The sequence below is a fragment of the Pseudopipra pipra genome, chromosome 8 (assembly GCF_036250125.1).
Source record: "Pseudopipra pipra isolate bDixPip1 chromosome 8, bDixPip1.hap1, whole genome shotgun sequence".
Lineage (NCBI taxonomy): Eukaryota > Metazoa > Chordata > Aves > Passeriformes > Pipridae > Pseudopipra > Pseudopipra pipra.
The window spans coordinates 16,304,163-16,322,855 of NC_087556.1; the positions used below are offsets into that span (position 1 = coordinate 16,304,163).

Sequence of the window (18,693 nt, forward strand, 5' to 3'; positions counted from 1 at the left end):
TTCTCTAATATTTGAGTTTCTGAAGTGTGTTTGATGAATATACTGTGTATGATAGTCAAGGAATCTTTTGACAGTTTTAGCCATTTACTCCAACTTTAACATGGTGAAATAGGTTAAACTTGGTTTGAAGACTTTTATTACAACTGCTTGATTAACAGATATCAGAGTGGTTTTGTTCTCCAAAATATTTGTTCTAGTACATCTTTCAGAAGATGTCTTATACCAGAAGAATTTAAGCAATTTGTCCATTTGTAAGGGGCTTCTCAGTGACAGTAAAATTTCAGGTAATGGAGTTAGCTGCACATCCTGTTATACAAGGGCTCCTTTCCTGTATTTGCAAGAATCATTACATGACCTTGCCTGTGTTTGATGATTAGCTGCAAGTTCAGGACTGTTATGAGTTCAGTTGTCATTACCCTCTTCTTTAAAACACACAGGGCCCAGTAAAATGGCTCTTTGCTTGCTGAGATTGTGTGGTGGAATGAGTCTGCAGCTGGGGAGAGGCACAGTATGTCCATGGCTGTTGGCTCAGCCAGCAGTGACCAGTTGGCCAGGTCAGGTCTTGAAGTGCAGGAGCCACAGGGATGCCGTGGCAGCATATGACAAACACTTTTATTTGCTACTTTGGGATGTAAAATTCCGAGGTTTGATCGTGTCTATTTGTTCCCTGTTTAGCAAAGGAAAAGACCCAGCTCACCAACTTGCAGAGAGAGTCTTTTCCTCTATAATTTCCCTAAATGGCTCAGTCAGATGTTTTCTTCTCCTGGTCTCCTGGTTGTACAGAAAACAAGAAATGAGGCTTAGAGTTCTGCTCCCCCTGCTTGTCTGTTCCTGGTTGTTAGTGAGATGTGTGGTGTCATGGTATGTTTTTCCCAACCTGTTTGTTTGTTTTACTCTTTCCATATGCTGTTAACTGCTGTTGGATATGGAATGTTTTGATTCAGTAAGCTTTTTCTTGTGGTATGTGGAAATGTTTTTCCTACTCAGGTTTGGAAGTCTTCTGTGGGTTTTGTGGCAAAATGCTTCTGTATCCAAAGCCAAATGAAGCAAAAACGAGTTTCCCTGTTCCTATTAGTTATACTTCTTCCTCTAAAACTAAATAGTAATGATCTTAAACTCAGCTTATGTGTGCTTATGCACACTCGTGATTCTGCTGAAGTGTTATTTATAACTATACAGCACAGATGATTGCTTAAAAAAAGAGAAATAATCAGCATGTTGTGGATGCTGGGTGCATGGTTTTATATTTTTATGTGAAGTATGAATCTGTATAATGTTCTGCAGTGTAGCAGTGCTCCTTCTGCTTGTCAGTTTTAGCAAAACAGGGGGAAAATTATGTAAGTATCTAATACTGGGACCCAGCACAAGCACCATAAACTGCTGCTCACTCTTTCTTTACTCTCTGTTTATATGAGTTCCTCTGAACTGCTTTAGTTTTGCAACTTGGTATGTTATTAGTCTGTCAAGAACATGAGAGCTGCAAGCTATCCTGATATGTGGTAATGGTGGTATAGATAAAACACAAAATACAGTGAATTAATAGTTTGAGAATAATCTAGAACCAAATACTTTTAGACCAAATACTATACTGAGCTAAGAGAAAAGAGGGAGCCAATAAATGCTTTTATGGTACTAACAAATACATTGTCTGGCCCCAGCTGTTGATCACAAGCGAGGTGGGATTGGTTGCCCACCCTTTGGGGAGGTTTTCACTAGGCAGTGGTATCAAAAACTCCATTAAGTGCTCGTGTTCAAGAAACTGATATCTGCTCTGGGTGTCATCTTTTCTCTTGAGCACTACCTGGGCACAACAGTATTTGAGATTCTGAACATATCAATGGAAAGACCTATTTTTCCCACCCAAAAACTCTCCATCTATTTGGTCAAAGTCTATTACTACTCTCAGTGTGTTGCTGCCTTTGCTTAATCTGCATTGTTTCCTTTGAAATCAAAGTACTAATGGTGCCTGGCTTCTTCTGTTTGTTGGTTTTCTTGCAAAATCCATTTCTTGTTTACTCATGGTTGTTATTCTATATGGATATTTGTATTAACACATTCAGTTGTTCCAAACTTAACTGAAATCAAGGTATAATAAATAGAGTTTAATGAAACAGGGTTTTGTGGTGCTATAATGTAAAGAGTATGATTTGGGAGTTGATAGCTACTGATTTCTGTTTTAAGCTAGGAATGGGGTGTGAAGATTGACAGGAGAACTCATAGTTATAACAAGGTAGCAGTTACAGTTACAGAAGAGGAAGAATTTTTCTGTTCAGCAGTGAAAATCTGCAAGGTCAGGAAAAGAATGGCAGCAGGATTTAGGATTTAAAAAGTTACCAGTCAATAAGCCTTATGTTTTTGGATACTACTGACTACTTAAAGCTTCTAGGAACTCTTTAAGTCATTGTTGGGCTGGAATTTACAAGCCAAAGTGGAAAACTCTTGTTTTCTTGGGTCAGTGGTATTATAGGAAGAGAGATGAGGCTTATTTTTTTGTTAATAAGATGCCATAGGAGAAAGGGCCTTGAAATCTTTTTGCAGTAGCTCGTGGCTATATAATACAGAATTTTGCAGTCAAAATGTTTATATCTGGAGGCTGAATCCAATACTGAATTCATCTTGCAGCTCCCTTTGGAAAGCCAAGGTGAAGTTTGAAAAGGGAATAACTGGCAGCTGAGTGTTCTCTAGAATCAAACTAGAACCTTCCATTTCACCATATGGTTGACAGCTGCCCTGTTCCTATTTGTCATGATTTTCTGTGTTATGCAGGATTGATTGGTGATGTTTAACTGCTTTTGAACACTTGCATAACATTTGAAGCTGCTGTGTTTTTTCCCATTTATCTAAACTCCACAAGTTCCATGTGGAGTGGGATGAAAAGCTGGCTTCACCCCCCCTTCTTCCTTGTGAAATGTCTAGCACCAGGTCTAAGGGAACATAGGGTGTTTTTTAAATGCAGGCTTGGGAGAATAAACTTAGATTTCATGTAGAAAGTAATACCAAACTTGAGAATAAGCACTTTGGAAATCCAGGTGTGTTAAGATGCAGCTTTTATTATCATGTATGGCAGTCTTTTAAAAGAGCTGCACAACTGTGAAGGGGAGATCTGAAGGGAGTGCAGATTGTTTTGAAAGGGTTTGAATTTCCTTAAGGTTGGGCAGACTTTCTTAATTTTACTTATATTCTTTCCTTCTTCAACTGTCAGAGAAAAGTTGCTGAGATAGCAGGGCTGTGTAATATAAAGGGGGGCTGCTGCTTCCAAAGGTTTTTGGAAGTAGGCTGTGGGTTTCTGTGCCTCTATTCCCTGTAACCTTCACAGCAAATGCATGTGCTGAAAGTACTGTGGTGGATGAGAGAAGTGGTTATTAATATCATGGTTTTGATATGAGTAGAAGTTTTATCCAGGGAGTAAAGTGTGTTTTGGCAATAAGCCCCACACAAAGTAAATAATGTGACATTTGCATCTCTAGTTCTGACCTCCACTTTCTCATTATTTGTCTTCTGACAGAAGCCCTTTATTACTCAATTATCCCACACTGTGATTTTATAAATTACAGTGTCTAAGAAGAGATGCTTTACTCCAGAAGCTTCTAGATCATCTTTCAGACTAAGTTATTGTTGATCAGAAAAGGCCACAATGCTGGCTTTAGATAAGTAGACCTGTGTGTTTGGCCTTTTTATTTATTTATTTTATTTGTAATTTGCCTTTGAATAATTGTCATGTTGTATTAGAGCTCTTTACTGGATGAGTGTTAATAGCTTTTCTTATTATTTGAAAGCCAGCTGAATACTTTGAGTCTTCTTAACTGCTTTATGAAACTCTGGACATGGCTACCCTACTGTCCCAATAGCTCTATAGGATAAGTGACAATTCTGAACAAAAGTCTGCATGGTTGTGAGTTTGCACAGAACACAGGTGTTTATCAGCTGAGGTCCTTCTTTCAGGAAGGGCTGCAGAAAAGACTTTGTAACCTTGGGGGAGAACCTGCAGGCATGTGGGAAGAAGCTCCCTTGAGCCTGAGAGGTAGAAGGTAGAAATTTTCACCCTTCCACCATCACTGAACCTTCTGCAGTTCAAAGCCAATGACTTTCTGCTGGTGGTTTGTTTTTTTTTTTTTTTTTTTTTTTACTGTGAAAGATGCTCTTTAAATAGAGTTGGCTGACTGTCAGGCTTAAAATCAAATGATTCAGATTAGGTAAGTGTTTGCAAGATTTCATTACACTGTTTTAAGAGGCAGTCCACTGAGTCTTATAAAACCCATGAGCATTTTGGATGAGGAAGTTGGAGAACTGTATCTGCTGTAAAGAGTATTTTCATGCAGTATGAAGCTATACTTGACCCCAGGAGCTTGCAGAGTCTCACTTCGGGGTGTTTCTGCAGAATGTGGTCTCTCCATGCCCCTTGCTGGTCTGAGCAGATAACAGGAACATATTTGTTTTCATATTTCATGGGTTATTTATTGGTTTGAAAAGTCTGTGTAAGAACAGACTCTTTCTTCATAGAATTTTTCAGTTTTTTCCTTCCAATCACTGTAGAAGCAGTAAGCTGTCTACAGTAATGCCAGCATTCCCACTTCAGGCACCTGTATTCCCAGAAGGCAATTTGACCCATCAGTGTCCTGATTACAGGATGGTGGTTGGTAGCTGAAAAAATACCTTGCTAGTGACCAAAATTAGATCTTTGTTATGCTAGTTTGCTTGCTGTTCTGTCTGCTCCTTTCAGTTTTGTTTTCCATTATCATGAGGTTATCCCTCAGAAATGACCTTTATTGTGTCCTCTGGGAAACCTTTAATCAGGTTTGCGTACCCCTACTCTCTGAAATAGTAGTCTGTGGATTTGGGGGAAGTTTTGTTTTTAGTCTTCATTCCAAAATCATTTCGATGGTCTTTACTAACAACTTTTAGCCAAACATTTGGATAATTACTTTTGCATCAGTTAAGTGGAAGGATTGGTGTTTGAAAGAGCATTTATCTTAACCTTCAGAAATTCTGAGTATATTTTCCAGCAAGATTCTGTGAAGTTAGCTTAAGTCTCTGATCCTCAAAGCTTTGTTGTAACTTTACAGCACTTGAGAGACTGAGAATTGTGCAATAGCAGAATAAAAAAGAAGGAAGACCAGTATGAGTCTGTTGTGGGCATGAGTGGCACTGTAAGGTGCTCTCAGTTCCTGGTTCCACCCAGTGGGCACAAGTAGCACAGAGCCAGGTAATTAAGTTGTTCCTTTAAGAGGAAAGAGTGTCAAGTGGGTGTAAGCTTGATAGGAAAAGCATTACAGACTCATCCCCACCCCTTTTTCCCAGCATTGCAATCAAGACTGAGAAAACGCATGCATAAAGCAGAAATTTTTTTTCCTCTGTTGTCCCATTTCTACTGTCAAAAAATTCTTGGTAACAGAGATGAATGGAAATCTATCATTTTGTAGTTGTACTTTATCATCTAGGTGTGCAAATAAATCTGTCCAGTATTTCTGGCTAGCTAAGAATCTCAAAAAGAAGAGACATCCTCAAAGAGGAGGAAGCCATCCCCTCTTTGGTTGTGCAGCAGCTGACGTCTGTGAGGAATGTTTACCTTTGAGGTCACTGCCTTGTTCATTCTTTTCTTCATCCAACCTCATGGTTACTTGGTATTGGGAACTCTTTCCATCCCTCTATTTTATTTCATCACCTTCAAGATTGAATTTAAAGTGACTTGCAAAGCTGACTATCTTTTGGGGTGTCTAAACTGTAAATGAAGGTCCTAATATTGATAACTCTGCAATTAAATATAATTTAATCCATGCAGAAGTTAGCAAATACTTTCATCATTGCAGCTACATGGAGAAAGTGTGTTCTCAAGCCTCTAGTTCTAAAAACTTTCCCTCTAGCTGAGAACAGCCATGAGATCAGTCAATGGGATCATTCTTGTGTTTCTTCAGTGGAAGAGCCACACTGTCAGAAGCCATCTGGGCGAAAAGTTTCACCAAACCCCATTGTCTTGGACATGTCTGTCTTTCTTCTTTTCTTGTTATGAAAAAATATTTAAATAAGGGATTTAAAAACTGTTTCTCACCATTTAGGCTTTCAGAGATGTCATGGCATGGGAAGGAACAATTTGCCCTTAACACCATTAATCTACTCCCTACCACCAGAAGAGGTGGTAGGATCTTGGGGATGAGGAATCTCTTCTCTAAAATCACACACGTTCACACATTGAAGCATTTACTTTGCTTAGTGTTTTCAAAGTTTCTTTAGAAATAAAGTAATGAACAGTAAATTCTAGACTTCCTACTTTTATTTAATAGTGTGATAAATACTTAGTTGGTGGTTTCAGCCATACCTAGTGCTAAATAGAAGCATCTCCTTTCCTGAACAAATTGTTCTAATTCAGCCATGTGCCTGGAAATGGGGGTTCAAGCAATAGCCTAAAATGTTTGGAGAGACATGGACTGCAGTAAGAGAGGGGTGTTACATTTCCCCCCCCCTTCAAATGAACTGTGATAGTGGGACCTTGCCAGAGAACAAAGGATGCAAGTTGAGATGTTATGTTTCTTTATGATTGATTTAGCAAGGGAATATGGAGATGAACAGGGTCTTGAAATCTTGTGTGGTACGTCTTGTAGAGTGCTGTGCTGTGCTGGCAAAGGGCAGCCTCGCCTTTCTTCAGGCCAGAAGTACATGCTGAACTATGGCCAGCTTTGCTTTGGGGGTGCAGTGCTGGAGTGATGCCCCGTGCCTCTCTTGTCTGCTCAGCCTGTCTCTGCAGCTCAGAGCCTTCCCTGGTTCCTGAAGAAAGCTGCTACCAAACAGCATGAATTGATGGGATAAGCTAGAATGTTTGGTTTACTTTTTTATTATATACTCTTTTTTAATATTTTATTTACTCATAACATTTGTATAACATTTGTTTAACATGAGCTGGTATATAATGTTAATAAGTTTTTTAGAGTTTGGCACATTGTGAAGCTGCCTCCAGAGATCTGGTTTTGTCCTAACTGGGTGGTTACCAGCTTCAGTGTTTTCTGCTTGTTCATAGCTTTGCAAGGTCCACGTAGCCAAATGAGCAAACTGAACTTGCTCCTGTGAGCGATCATGGCCAACGTGTGGTAAGAAGTCTGTCCTGCTAAGCCTGTGCAGTTGCAGTGCAGGTACTAAGCTTGCACAGATACTCTGAGGGTTTGGGCCAGCTCAAAGTAGTCTTGCTGCAACGACAGGCGAAGTACAAAGCCTATAATCTTGATTCTGGTTCCAAGACAATAAAAAATTGTATTCGCTTTGTCATAACTGAGACAGCTTGGCTCAAAAAGTACTTAAAGGTTAGTTTTACAGCCCATTTTGAGAGCAGAATTTTGTTTTGAAGTTCACTGGATAGGTGCTGGTCTCAGCTGTGCATCTTGGGCATGTTTTGGATTGCATTTTTCATTTTTTGTAAGTGCTGCAGAAAGAAGACAGTGCTTGACTCAGTGGTTTTTGTGAGGCAGCGCTGCCTGTCTTGGCTCATTCCTCGCAGCGTTCTGCTCAGTCTCTGCGGTGCAGGCTTAGCCATTGCACCTATTGCAAGTGGTGGTGGTTTATAGAGATCCCTGTTGCTTGAAACTGAATTAGCTCACACGGTCTGGTTGGCTCATGGTTCATTAAGGGATTGAGCAAAGAAAGGGGGCTGAGGGTGAAATTGCTTTGAAATGAATCCTGTGTGTAGGTTCAGCGCTCAGGAATGTTGTGTGACAGGCGTGGTAATGGTCTGTGTCTGCAGGCTTGCAAGCACATCTAAAATTTTGCATGGCACATTGGCAACCAAGAAGACTATTCATCTGTATGTAGATATTTGCCTGCCTTACAGCAGCGCTGAGACTTCATTGATATTTGTAGAATGCGTTTAACAGAAGTACAAAGAAAATATTACTAGAAGGGAATGTGTTAGGCTGCTGTAATCCATTTGCAGATATTGAGGAAGTTCTTTTCTGTCTTTTGAGAGAAGATGAAGAATTTGTAATTGTGAGGAAGGTGAAAAATGTGCCTTTGTGGATACCCAGGATATCTTTGTAAAGTATTATTCTCTTAGTTAATTTTGCTGATGCACGAACTCTACATATGTCTATTTTGAAGTGACTTCATGCTGCAATTAACACTTGAGTACATTTGGATTAGAGTAATCTTGCTCATACCAGCCATAATAGGTAATTTCAGTTGTTATTAGATGTATCAAAAATGGGATAATCCTAAACGTCATTGGGAATGTCCACGGAAAATATTATGCAAGTTTCTGTATGTATGGGTGGACTACACTTGGAAAACTTTATAAAAGTGTTTTGCCATGAATCTCATGGTTCCTCTTCCTAGGGATTTCTTAAATAATTCTGGGTTTTTTCTGCGTTTTTGGCGATGAGGGAAAAAGTAAACTTGCGATGGGAAGAGCAGTTTCTATCGAATAATTCTGACTTCAGAAACATCTGTGTCTTTTGGAAGACATCATATATCCCATGTACCTAGATTAAGCGGCATTTTAGACATACACAAAGTTTCTGGTGGCGAAAGTTTGGAGACTACTTTTGTTCTGAAGAGAGCTGTGGGCTGCTGAGTCAGGGATGAGCCTTGTGCATGTCTTCTTGGCCTTCCAAGTTCAGTGCAAAAGCCCAGTTCTGGGGTGGACAGCACGTGTTCACAGAATCACAAATCCTTGTACAACTGCTTGAATGAATGAGAGCTCTTAAAAAAAATTAACACTACGGGATTGTAAAGGATATGTATGAAAACTGCTGTGAGGTTCACTTGAATGTTGTATTTTATTTTTTTAATCTAACTTCCTTCTCTAACCCTTCTAACATACTCCAAGCCCCCTTGCTTTTACATGCTTTTCTAGTAATTCTCTGTTCAGTATTTTATTTTTCGGGTGGAGGAAGGTTTATATTTTTTGCTTTGTCTCAGAAGATTTAGTGTATTGTGGGAGGTGAGGCAACACTGGTCTTGGCAGAACACCGCAAAACCAAGAGAGTAATTAAATGACGCAAGCCTTTGATTATTTTTCTCTCTCAAGCTTTCTGGCACGGCTGGGCATTCCGATTGCAAAAGGAGGATCAAGAGAAGAAATTTCTAAAGATCGCAGAATTAGAAGAACTGTGTTGGAGACTTTCTGCTTCTTTACAGCTCTTCACTCTCAAGTTGTGGAATTGCTTCTTTTTCCCCTGTGAGGATAATGTCTCTCTCATCACCCAAGATAGATGTGACTGAAAGGGAGCTGCCAAGGTTGCGGTTTGATTTTGGTTTCTTTGCACCCTTACTAATTGGATTTTTCCCGTCTTCTGCAGGAGGATTATAGAAGGATTACAGAAGCTGGGTTTTTTGGGGTGTGGGAGGTAGCTGTTGTTTTTCTTCCCTTGCTTCTGGGACCTCCTTGACTTGCCGTTTGTTACTGCCTGTTTGGAAAAGGGAGAAGCAGCATAACAGATGAACTTGCATGACCATGGATTCCTTCCCTTTGCAAACGTTGTATGTGGCTGCTCGTAGGAGAGGTTTTTGCATACGTAAGCAGCAAATGAAGAATAGCATCCCAGGCTGGATTTAAAAGAAGCAAATTGTGTCCTGGCAAAAGGATAAATACAGTTTAAACTATAGTTTAAAGAAGATTGGATGTTGTTCCAGTTTCAAATTTTTTGAAAGGAGGGGTCTGATCAAGTCAAATATTCTGCCAGCCCAAACCTGCATTTTCTACAGCTGAAACTAGAAGATGTCTTGGAAAAGAAATTACTTTTCTGTGGGTCGGGGGAATGTGCAGGGCATGTTTACTCCACGAAATACCACCTCAATAGCACCCAGTAAAGGTCTCAGCAATGAACCAGGACAGAACAGTTGCTTCCTGAATAGTGCACTACAGGTAAGAGTATAGAATAAAGAATGTTTCTGTCTTTGCCCTCTGTCTGTTGCAGTATTTTCCTGGGCTTGACTGTGGAACAAATATAGCCAAGCTTGAGTACATAATTGCTTATGGGCCTGGATAGAATAAAGCTACATTTGGAAATGCAGATTAGTTGAGTTATAGAACAGCTTTTTTAATTTTCATGTTTTCTTGGTGAAATCAACAGCATATACATAGTCATCATTTACTGTACTTGAATGTCTTGTGTAAACTTGTAGTGTGTCAACCAAAGATAAAAATATATGTAGAAAATTTATTTTAAAATAGTAGAATATTGCATAGCTTGTAATATGTATACTCCTTAAAGTAAATTTAACTTTTTTGTTGAACCAGTCAGGTTCAAGGTTTGATAATGCCTATACAAGATCTTTTTTATGTAGTTCAGTTTTCTTTCTAACTGCTGATTTGTAGCTTAGTTTAAATGGTTGAGTGTTTACCTTTTGATTTAGAAGAAAAACTTTTTCCAGTGCCAAATGCAGTGGAGTGGTTTGGCTGCTATAGAGGTATTGTCACCATTTAGATGTTTTGAATGTCTGATGGTTGAGATTTGGTTGTTCTGGCAGCAGAGTTTAAAACCCCTTCTCCACATCAGTTTCCATCCCTTCTTATGGCTTGTCTGTGCAGCACAGACTGTGTCATTGTGGGTTTGTTTTTCTATTTCCTTTTTTTCCTATGGGCACAATCAGGTTCTTGACTAACTTCAAGCTTCCAGATAGCCCCCATACAAATATGTATACCTATGGCCCTCAAGAGGCTTAATGTGTTAGGAAATACAGGACTACATGCAAAGAGAAACTATAACAAGAAAAGTGGAGTTTCCAGTGATGTTCTGTACCAGTTACCTTTACTAAGCTGTAAGGTGTAATCACTGACTGCCTCCTAATACCAAGTTACTCTGAACCTAGGTCAGAACTAAGTAGACCCTGACACCAGCTGCATGCCATGCATGAAGATGGAAGCGTATGGTGTGGCCTTTAGACTCCTACAGAAACCCTTTTCTTCTAAAGCTCAAGAGAGATAGGACACCAAAAGTACTTAAAAGCAAAGCTGAATTTAAAAAAAGAAAGATGGTAATAATTCCATAAAATATATACTTCTGGGGCTTATCTTAATTTTTTAACACTCAGTCTGAGATGCTCTTGAATGTTTGTTGCTCCTTATTTTTAAGAATTTCTATAAACATTCAGGATAAACTCTAAAGGCAATTACATAAAAAAATTGGACTGATTCCTAAATGTAGTTTTTTTGTCCTTTTGTAAAGACTGTAGTAGTTCTTCAGGAATGTTGTGTGTAATCAAATGTTTCCAGGGCTTATGTTGCCTCCCAGGCCCTTAAGTATAGGGAGAGTTCGAGTATAAACATAGCCATGGCAATTCTGAAGTTTTAGGAAATTTTACAGACTGTATTTAAAAATGTTATTACTGAATATTACATACTGTTATGGTTTAGGTAACAAATTTTTCCATTTGGAAACACTTGTTGAAACCAGCACAAATTTTTTCAGGGTGCTAAACTTTGTCTAGCCAGTAGCTCCAGACAAATTCATCAGAAATAAGACACTGGGTTCCTCTGTGCTAACAAAGCATTCAGCCAGCACACAGCAGCCCAGACCTTGCTGCTCTGTCCGGAACCTGGCAGGACGTGATTTAGGTCAGAGCTTCTTTCAGTGCAAGCTTCTGCTTTCTGAAAGGCTGGTGGCTCTGAGGGTTACAAGAAAGTCCAGTTATTGTCAGTTGAAGCTGAAATAGCCAGGGCTCACCACATTTATACATAAAGAGCAGACTGTGAAACACCTCAGAGATGGGTATTTTCACTGTTTTACAGATACAAATTTTAATAGTTTCCCAAGAGTGGACAGATTTAGTGGTAAAACTTAAGAATAAAACTTGGTGCTGTTAGAGCAAATGTCACCACTCGCTGTTGCTACCAGAACATATAAAAGCCTGCTTGGTTTGCTGTGCTGTGACCCTACGTGGTCACACACCTGATATTACCACCGTACCTGTCCTGAGAGAAAGGTACAACTGCCCAAACAGGTTAGAGTTAGAAATCTGCCAGTAATCATGGCCTGTAAGTGCACTTTCTAATGGTAATATTGGGCATAACGGCTTTTAACATTTTGCCATTTTTACTTGTGAGAACTCCGTAATATGTTTGCTGTTGGTCCTCCATTTTTCCAGCATTTAGTCTTTCTGCTCAGAAAAGAAAGCTGCATAGGAGGTGGAAGAACGCAAGAGTTTTGGCCCCAGCAGTGGATGGGGTGTCCTTTTGGCTGCTCTGCTCAGCTGGCCAGCACAGGGGAGCAGTCAGGGAAGGTGCTGTTTAAGCCAGCACTGCCACATAGACAAAGAAGAGAGTTTTCTAATCTAAAAGCACGTGGCAAGAAATTCAGAAGGAGATTCTATTGTAAATTAACATATGTGAAGGTTACAGCTAAAGAAGAAAGCTGAAGATGTCAACTTGCAGTTACATAAAAGGCATCCTTTTTAAAGGTGATGTTCACTGATAACATTAGTGTACTTCTGGGATTATTTAGCATGTACCGTTTTAATCAGAGGTTTATGGAGTGTTTTATTTTATATATTCATAAAATTGGCTGTGCTGCTTTTTGTGTTTCAGGTTCTCTGGCACCTGGACATTTTTCGCCGCAGTTTCCGGCAAATCACAACGCACAAATGTATGGGTGATTCTTGCATCTTCTGTGCTCTTAAGGTAAAAGTTAGAAATAAATTGAAAACCATTTTTAAAAAAGTTGAACAGAAATATTTATGGTACTTGATTAATATATGTAATCAAACTTGCACCTGAAAATTTGGGAGAGCAAATATAAATCTGATAGCTACTGATCCAAGACACTTATAGTACTGCCTTTAAAATTTGTTCAGATACAAGGGCTCTTATCAATGGCATGTGGGTTATTGTGAGACTCCTTGTTTGAAAGATTAGTTCAGGCAGTCAAATAATTTTGTTTAATTTTTTCCAATTTGCCATTTGGTGTACAAATACAGTACTGGATACAGTTAGTATGCTCATCAGCATTTACCTGTCCCTTTAGAGCTACTTTAAATGTCAGGATGGAGAAGGCAATCTATCTTTAAGCCTTTCTGTTCAAAACTGTTGATTATGTAAGACTAAAAGGGTATTTTCTACTGTAAGTATTGATGTCTGCATTAAATGGCTCCACTCTTTGTAGTCTCTGTTTTAAAAAACATCAATTCTGTTTGTAGATGCAGATGCAATAGCTGACTGTCATAGAGGCTGCCTGGACAGTAAGATCTGAATGCTAGCTCTGCTTCTGAGTACTGCTATTTACTTGAGTCAGTTGTGCAATCCTGTGTCTCCATTTGTCTCTACCAATTAATTTGTAGCACTTTGGGTTTTTTTGTGGCCTCCTTTCTAAGTTTTGCTTCTTCAAACCCACAGCTTCTTGTGGGAGAAATGGACATGATGCAAACATGATGAAAATACCATCTTTAATCTTCCTGAGCAGTAATTTTTCTTTCTGAAATCAAGACTGAGACTTTGATCACAAATGGGTTATAAAATCCAACTAAGTATATAAATTAATTGTGGTAGAATTTATTGTGTCAAGTATTATGTGTGCAGTAATGAAAAGCACAGACAGCATATCTTACAAATATGGCAAAATAGTGCAAGGTTTAAATTAGGATCATCTGACGTTGATACAGGCAATAGTTATGGTATAATAGCTGTCTTGCTACTGTTAAGTGACTTTACAGGTGCTCTGGTAGAGATAGGCTTGAAATGAGTTATCTGGTTAGTTTTTGGACTGTTAAGGGGTTTTCCTTTGCACAGCAAAGAGGAGACTATTAAGGCATGAAGTGGAGTTATTTCCTTCTGAAGGGAAATTTGTCTCAAGATGTATCTGTTGAAATGACAGGACAGGATGATATTTACAGCAGTATCATCAGAAGAGGATATAACAGTGGGTTAGGAGCAAGATGGCACATCCAGACAAGAAAAAGATGGAGTATTAAATATATCCCCTTCCTTATAGGGAAGTGGCAAGACTTAGTCATGATCTGGTTTGAGTTCATTAAGTTCAGTGGAATAAATAATTTGAAGGTATTTCTTGGATCATGCCCTTGAGTGTTGCCAAGGGATTGTTGACGTTCTTTGTTAGCTGAGGTCAGAAAGAAAAGGATTTAGGAAATCATCATCAATGTAAGCTTTTGCTGTTCAGGGGTTTAACCTAACAGCAAGATATGCCAAGGAAATACCAGGAGATCAGACAGGATCTGCTGTGGTTGAAAGTAGGTTCTCAACTCTGCATCAGACTCCTGGTTTTAATATAAAGATAATAGTTAAAAGTGTTTCTCTGCAAGAGTACTGGAAAAGAGGGAGAGGAATGTGAAAGGATATTACAGGAAATGGGGAGGATGGGTCTTTGTGGAACTGGTCTTGAAAGATGAACTGTGGACAAAGATGCATGTGGATTAGCAGTACCAGTATGAGAAGGCAAGCACTACAGTAAGACTGGGAGATGACAGGATCTCTGTATTTTAATATGTATTAAAAGCAGACATTGGGTCAAAGAGTGTTTCGTTTTGTTGGTAAAATCCTTGCTTTTGATGTCTTGAAGTGTGTGGTAAGCTATTATAAACTTGGAAGTGACAGGTAGAGTGGCAGATTTCACAAATTGCATGCCTGCAGCCATATGCTTATTTTTTAAATTAGGCAGCCTTTGAAAAAGTTGTTGTGCTCTCTTCTCACTCACAGATATCTGCAAGGAATTTTTTTGTGGTTTTGGTTTTTGGTTTTTTTCTATCTGAATTTCTTAGCAATGCTATGCTTAGCCAGGAGGTGTTACAACCCTTAGTTTCCAATCAAACTATAATGTTGCACCAAATTCTGTACTACTTTTGCACATTTTAGGAAACTTGCATCTTGTGTGCAGAATTCCTATAGCTCACAAAACCTCTAAAGAATGTGTAAACAATTAAAGAATTATCTAGACAAGTATTTATGAATGTGGGCAGTAGCGAATACTTGAAAAAGTAAACAAATTGCAGCTGGATCAAAAAGTTAGCATTTTCTCTGTTTACACTCCATTCTTCATGGGAGATTGCAGTGTTCTACCCAAGCCCATTGCAGAATCTTTTTCTCTGGGTGGTATTGTGACACGCTTCCACCTTTATCTTGTGTGAAATGATGATGTGTGTACATAAATATTTGAAAAATCCCACACCCATTTTTGTATTGTTATCAAGTCAAATGTTGTTATAAAGGTGAGTAATAAAGGTGGTCACTTATAAGTGAAATTGGGGATGCAAACCTCCCTCACCCCCCCAAAAAAAACCTCTGAACACCAGAAACATAGGTTGGTTGCCTTGCTTGCATGAAGCTGAAAAGGTAGGGGTATGCACAAGGGACAGCCCCAAACTGTGGAGATGGTCACATTTATCTTCATAAATCCTTAAGCAGGCATCAGAAGTGGGGAAAAGGCTGTGTAAGGTATTTATTTGTTCTCTGCTGCCCTCTGGATCAGTGTTTTCAGATTGCTCTATTTTTTTCCTCCTGTACAAGTCTGTCTGTCTGGTACATGGTGTGTGTAAACTTGTGTAAGACATATGGGATAATGTGCTTAATGTGCACCTAATACTGCAAGTGTAACCAAGAGCATGTTTTGTGTCCCACTACAGCAGGATCATGCCCTCCCTTCTGTGCTCAGCTTTTCCTTCTGCCTCAGCTCTCCTTTCTGCTCTGGAAGCCTTTAATTGTTGTCCTGCCAGGGTAATGCCAGCTTAGCCTCCAGGTCTTTGACATCTTCTTTCTCTTGAATCTTGCCTTAGGCTTTGCTAAGATGAGGGAGAAGATGTGACTGGATCCAGTGGGAACACAAGAATTTGGAGCTCTATACCATGCGAAAATCTCCCATTAGGGTCTGGGGAGAGGTAATTAGCCTTGCATGCTGTCAGGTGGATCTGCCCAAAATATGTGTCCAGACACGCCAGGTGGAGGCAGGATGTGTTTACTCCTCTTCAGGTCGTGCTGGCACGTTCAGATTCCAGCCTGGCCTTGGAAAGGGACAGTACTTGAGGGGAGTAGTCTATGTGGAGTCCCCTCGCTCCACTTCAGGGGCCCTTCCCAAGATACCTGATGCCTCCTGTGTTGTGCAGAGAGGATTCATGCTCTTCTCTGACTTTGAAATGTTTCTCTAAAGCCAACATCCTCTTCCTATTGACTCTAGAGGAAGATAGTCTTCATTAAGCTAAATTTAGCCTTTGAATAACACCGAAGAAGTTGTATTTTTTCCACACTTTCTTGGCTTGCTGCAGCTGTTTCTAGGGATTCTGATGTCATGCACAGTATTTACTGTAAATGCTCAGCTAGCTCTCTAAATACTACTTGTAATTTTAAATGTAAAATCACAGGACAGCGATGTCATACTTGATATCAAATCACATTTTCTTTTTTTACCACATTGAAGACTTCCATTGCACAAATTCTTGAAGTGTTTTTAAAACTTACTCTGCTACCTGGATATGTTTGTGGCTACAAAATAAACCTTGAAATCATTCCAGACGTACATAAGTTGGGTACTTTGAAGGAACCTTGCATCAACAGCTATAAAAAGACGAGAGAGCTGCAGACTCTGAGCTGGAATCCCAAACACTATTCCTTAAGATGTGACATTATTTAAATATTTTTTTCAGTACACAAGCTGTCCTTACCTCTATGGTTTGCCTGCTCTAACACCAGAACAGCTTTTTGATATATTATTGATGTTGAAGCCTATTATGTTTTGGTTTATTTTCCTTTTTCTTCAGCGTGACTTTGCTTTGGTGTTTTGTTTATCACAGCTGGAAGAGGGCAGGAAGGGGGAAATCCGTCCACTGTACTGAGCATGCCACAGAGAGTTTGTTCTCCTTCCAGGGATTGTACTGGGAGCTCCATAGTGCCAGGATATAGGACAGAGTGTTTTTTGTAGATCGCGAAGAAGAATGCTCTGTTGATTGATAAATTCCAGTAGGGCTGGTCTTTTCTGTAATTTTGTCATGTGCAACAAAAGCAGGAAGAATGTGAATTTTCTGTGTAAAAATGATGTGGTTGTCCAAGATGAAAACTGAGAACAGTAAAGTTTTAGAGTCCTTTGAAGAAATGGGATGACTATAGTTGGTTCTGATTAGCCACTTGCTTGAAATGGAGTGATTTGTTATGAAATGTTCATCATGTGGTTGAGACAGTAATAGGTTGGTTGCAGAGATTTCATCTCCTTGTTTTGTGCATTTTTCAAATCACGATAGTATTTCAGGGTAAAACAGTAGTCAAAATACATAAAATAATTACTTTTATTGTTTGAACTTTTTTTTTTTTCAGTTGGCACTTGCAGTTAACTGCCTGCCAAATAAACTAGCAGCAAGTACAGTTTCCTGAGTTAATAAACTGGTAATTGAAGCTTCCAAATAACAATTGCCTGTTTTGATCTTGATCAGGTAGTTAATAAATTGTTACTTAGTAGATGTGCACATTCTATGATTTGGGTTTCTTTTGCTGCCCCCCTCCTAAACAACACTCGTGGAAAGGATTATTTTACTTGATTTTGGTAGTAGCCACGGGTGCCTGACTTGACAGTGTGTATTGGGACCTGATGTTAATGTACAGGATACAGTGTAACTACAAATGGAAGAGGCTCTAAAAGAAGGGAATAAATGGAAATCTAAGTTGATTGTTACAGACTTGGAGGTTTGGGAGGAGATCCAAAGACACAAACCCAAACAGAGCTAGAATTTATTGCAACCTTGAAGGCGAATATAACTTGAGGAAATGTGGGGAAGAAATGCGAGCTAGTGGAAATACTGTGGGTGGAGGCTGATGTGTTTGAATGGGAGAAAAGTGATTTTTAGCAGCCAGAATTTTTATTGAAACAGGTTGTGGTGCTGAGTAAGAGGCTTCATCGGGAGAGTGTTATATTCTGAAGGAGAGATTAGGTGCTATTAGCAAGAAAAATGGTCAAGAATGGCATGCTGTTGAAATGGAGAGAAAGTTTAAAAAAAATTATAAAAACAACCCCCCCACACAAACCAAAAACAAGAAACAGTTGAGTGACAGCAAGAATAATATTGACATGCTGAGCAGTGAGAGAAGGATGAGGATTGGCCATGTTAATATTTGTAGCTTTTGCTAAAAGGTGGAAACTATTAATGTAGGGAATACTAAGGCATTTGGGGGAGAACATGTTTTGTTTTTTGAAAGAAATACCACACCACTAGAGCTGCAGTGATATCCCCATTCAGAAGAAACTTCTGCATAATGCTGGAAGGGAATAATTAGTTCTCAGAAAGCTGCCAAGGACACAGCTCAAATTCACAGTGCACGAACACTGATCTGATTCAGTAGCTGTTGCTTATTGTCTTCAGCTATCAGTTTATTCTTATGTCAGCCTACTTCTGCATGCTTGATTAAAAAGTCACATGTGCATGTATATCAAGTTTGGTTTTTTTAATTGGCATGGTTAGTTGTACACTGCAGATGTCAATTTACCCCAAATAAATGGAATACTTCCTTCCTAGGGAGGAGATTGATTGGTAATTGGTAACTGGGAGCAGATCATTGGGAGCAGATCATATAAACTATGGGAGGATTCACAGATATTGGAACTTTCAAATCTTTAAAATTTAAAAGAATTCCAAAGAACTCATGTCAATCCCATGAATTACTTCAAAAAATATTTGTTATCTTTAGTCTCTAAACTGCGTGGAGAACAACATGGTTTGTGATCATTCATATTTGGGGAAGGACTGTATGCAATGAGATGGACTTTGGGAATGTATTGGTCTTAAGGA

At 39.1% G+C, this 18,693-nt stretch overlaps 1 protein-coding gene across 2 annotated transcripts in view; it reads left to right on the plus strand.

Annotated features, from left to right (window-relative positions):
* The window catches only part of LOC135418407 (inactive ubiquitin carboxyl-terminal hydrolase 54-like), a 61,445-nt gene that overhangs the window by 14,713 nt on the left and 28,039 nt on the right, over positions 1-18,693 (plus strand). For both annotated transcript variants that reach the window (XM_064663780.1, XM_064663781.1), the window contains exons 2-3: positions 9,008-9,844; positions 12,506-12,598. In XM_064663780.1, the coding sequence (XP_064519850.1) occupies positions 9,698-9,844; positions 12,506-12,598 (240 nt within the window). In that variant the 5' untranslated portion in view covers positions 9,008-9,697. The remainder of the gene's footprint in view (positions 1-9,007; positions 9,845-12,505; positions 12,599-18,693) is intronic.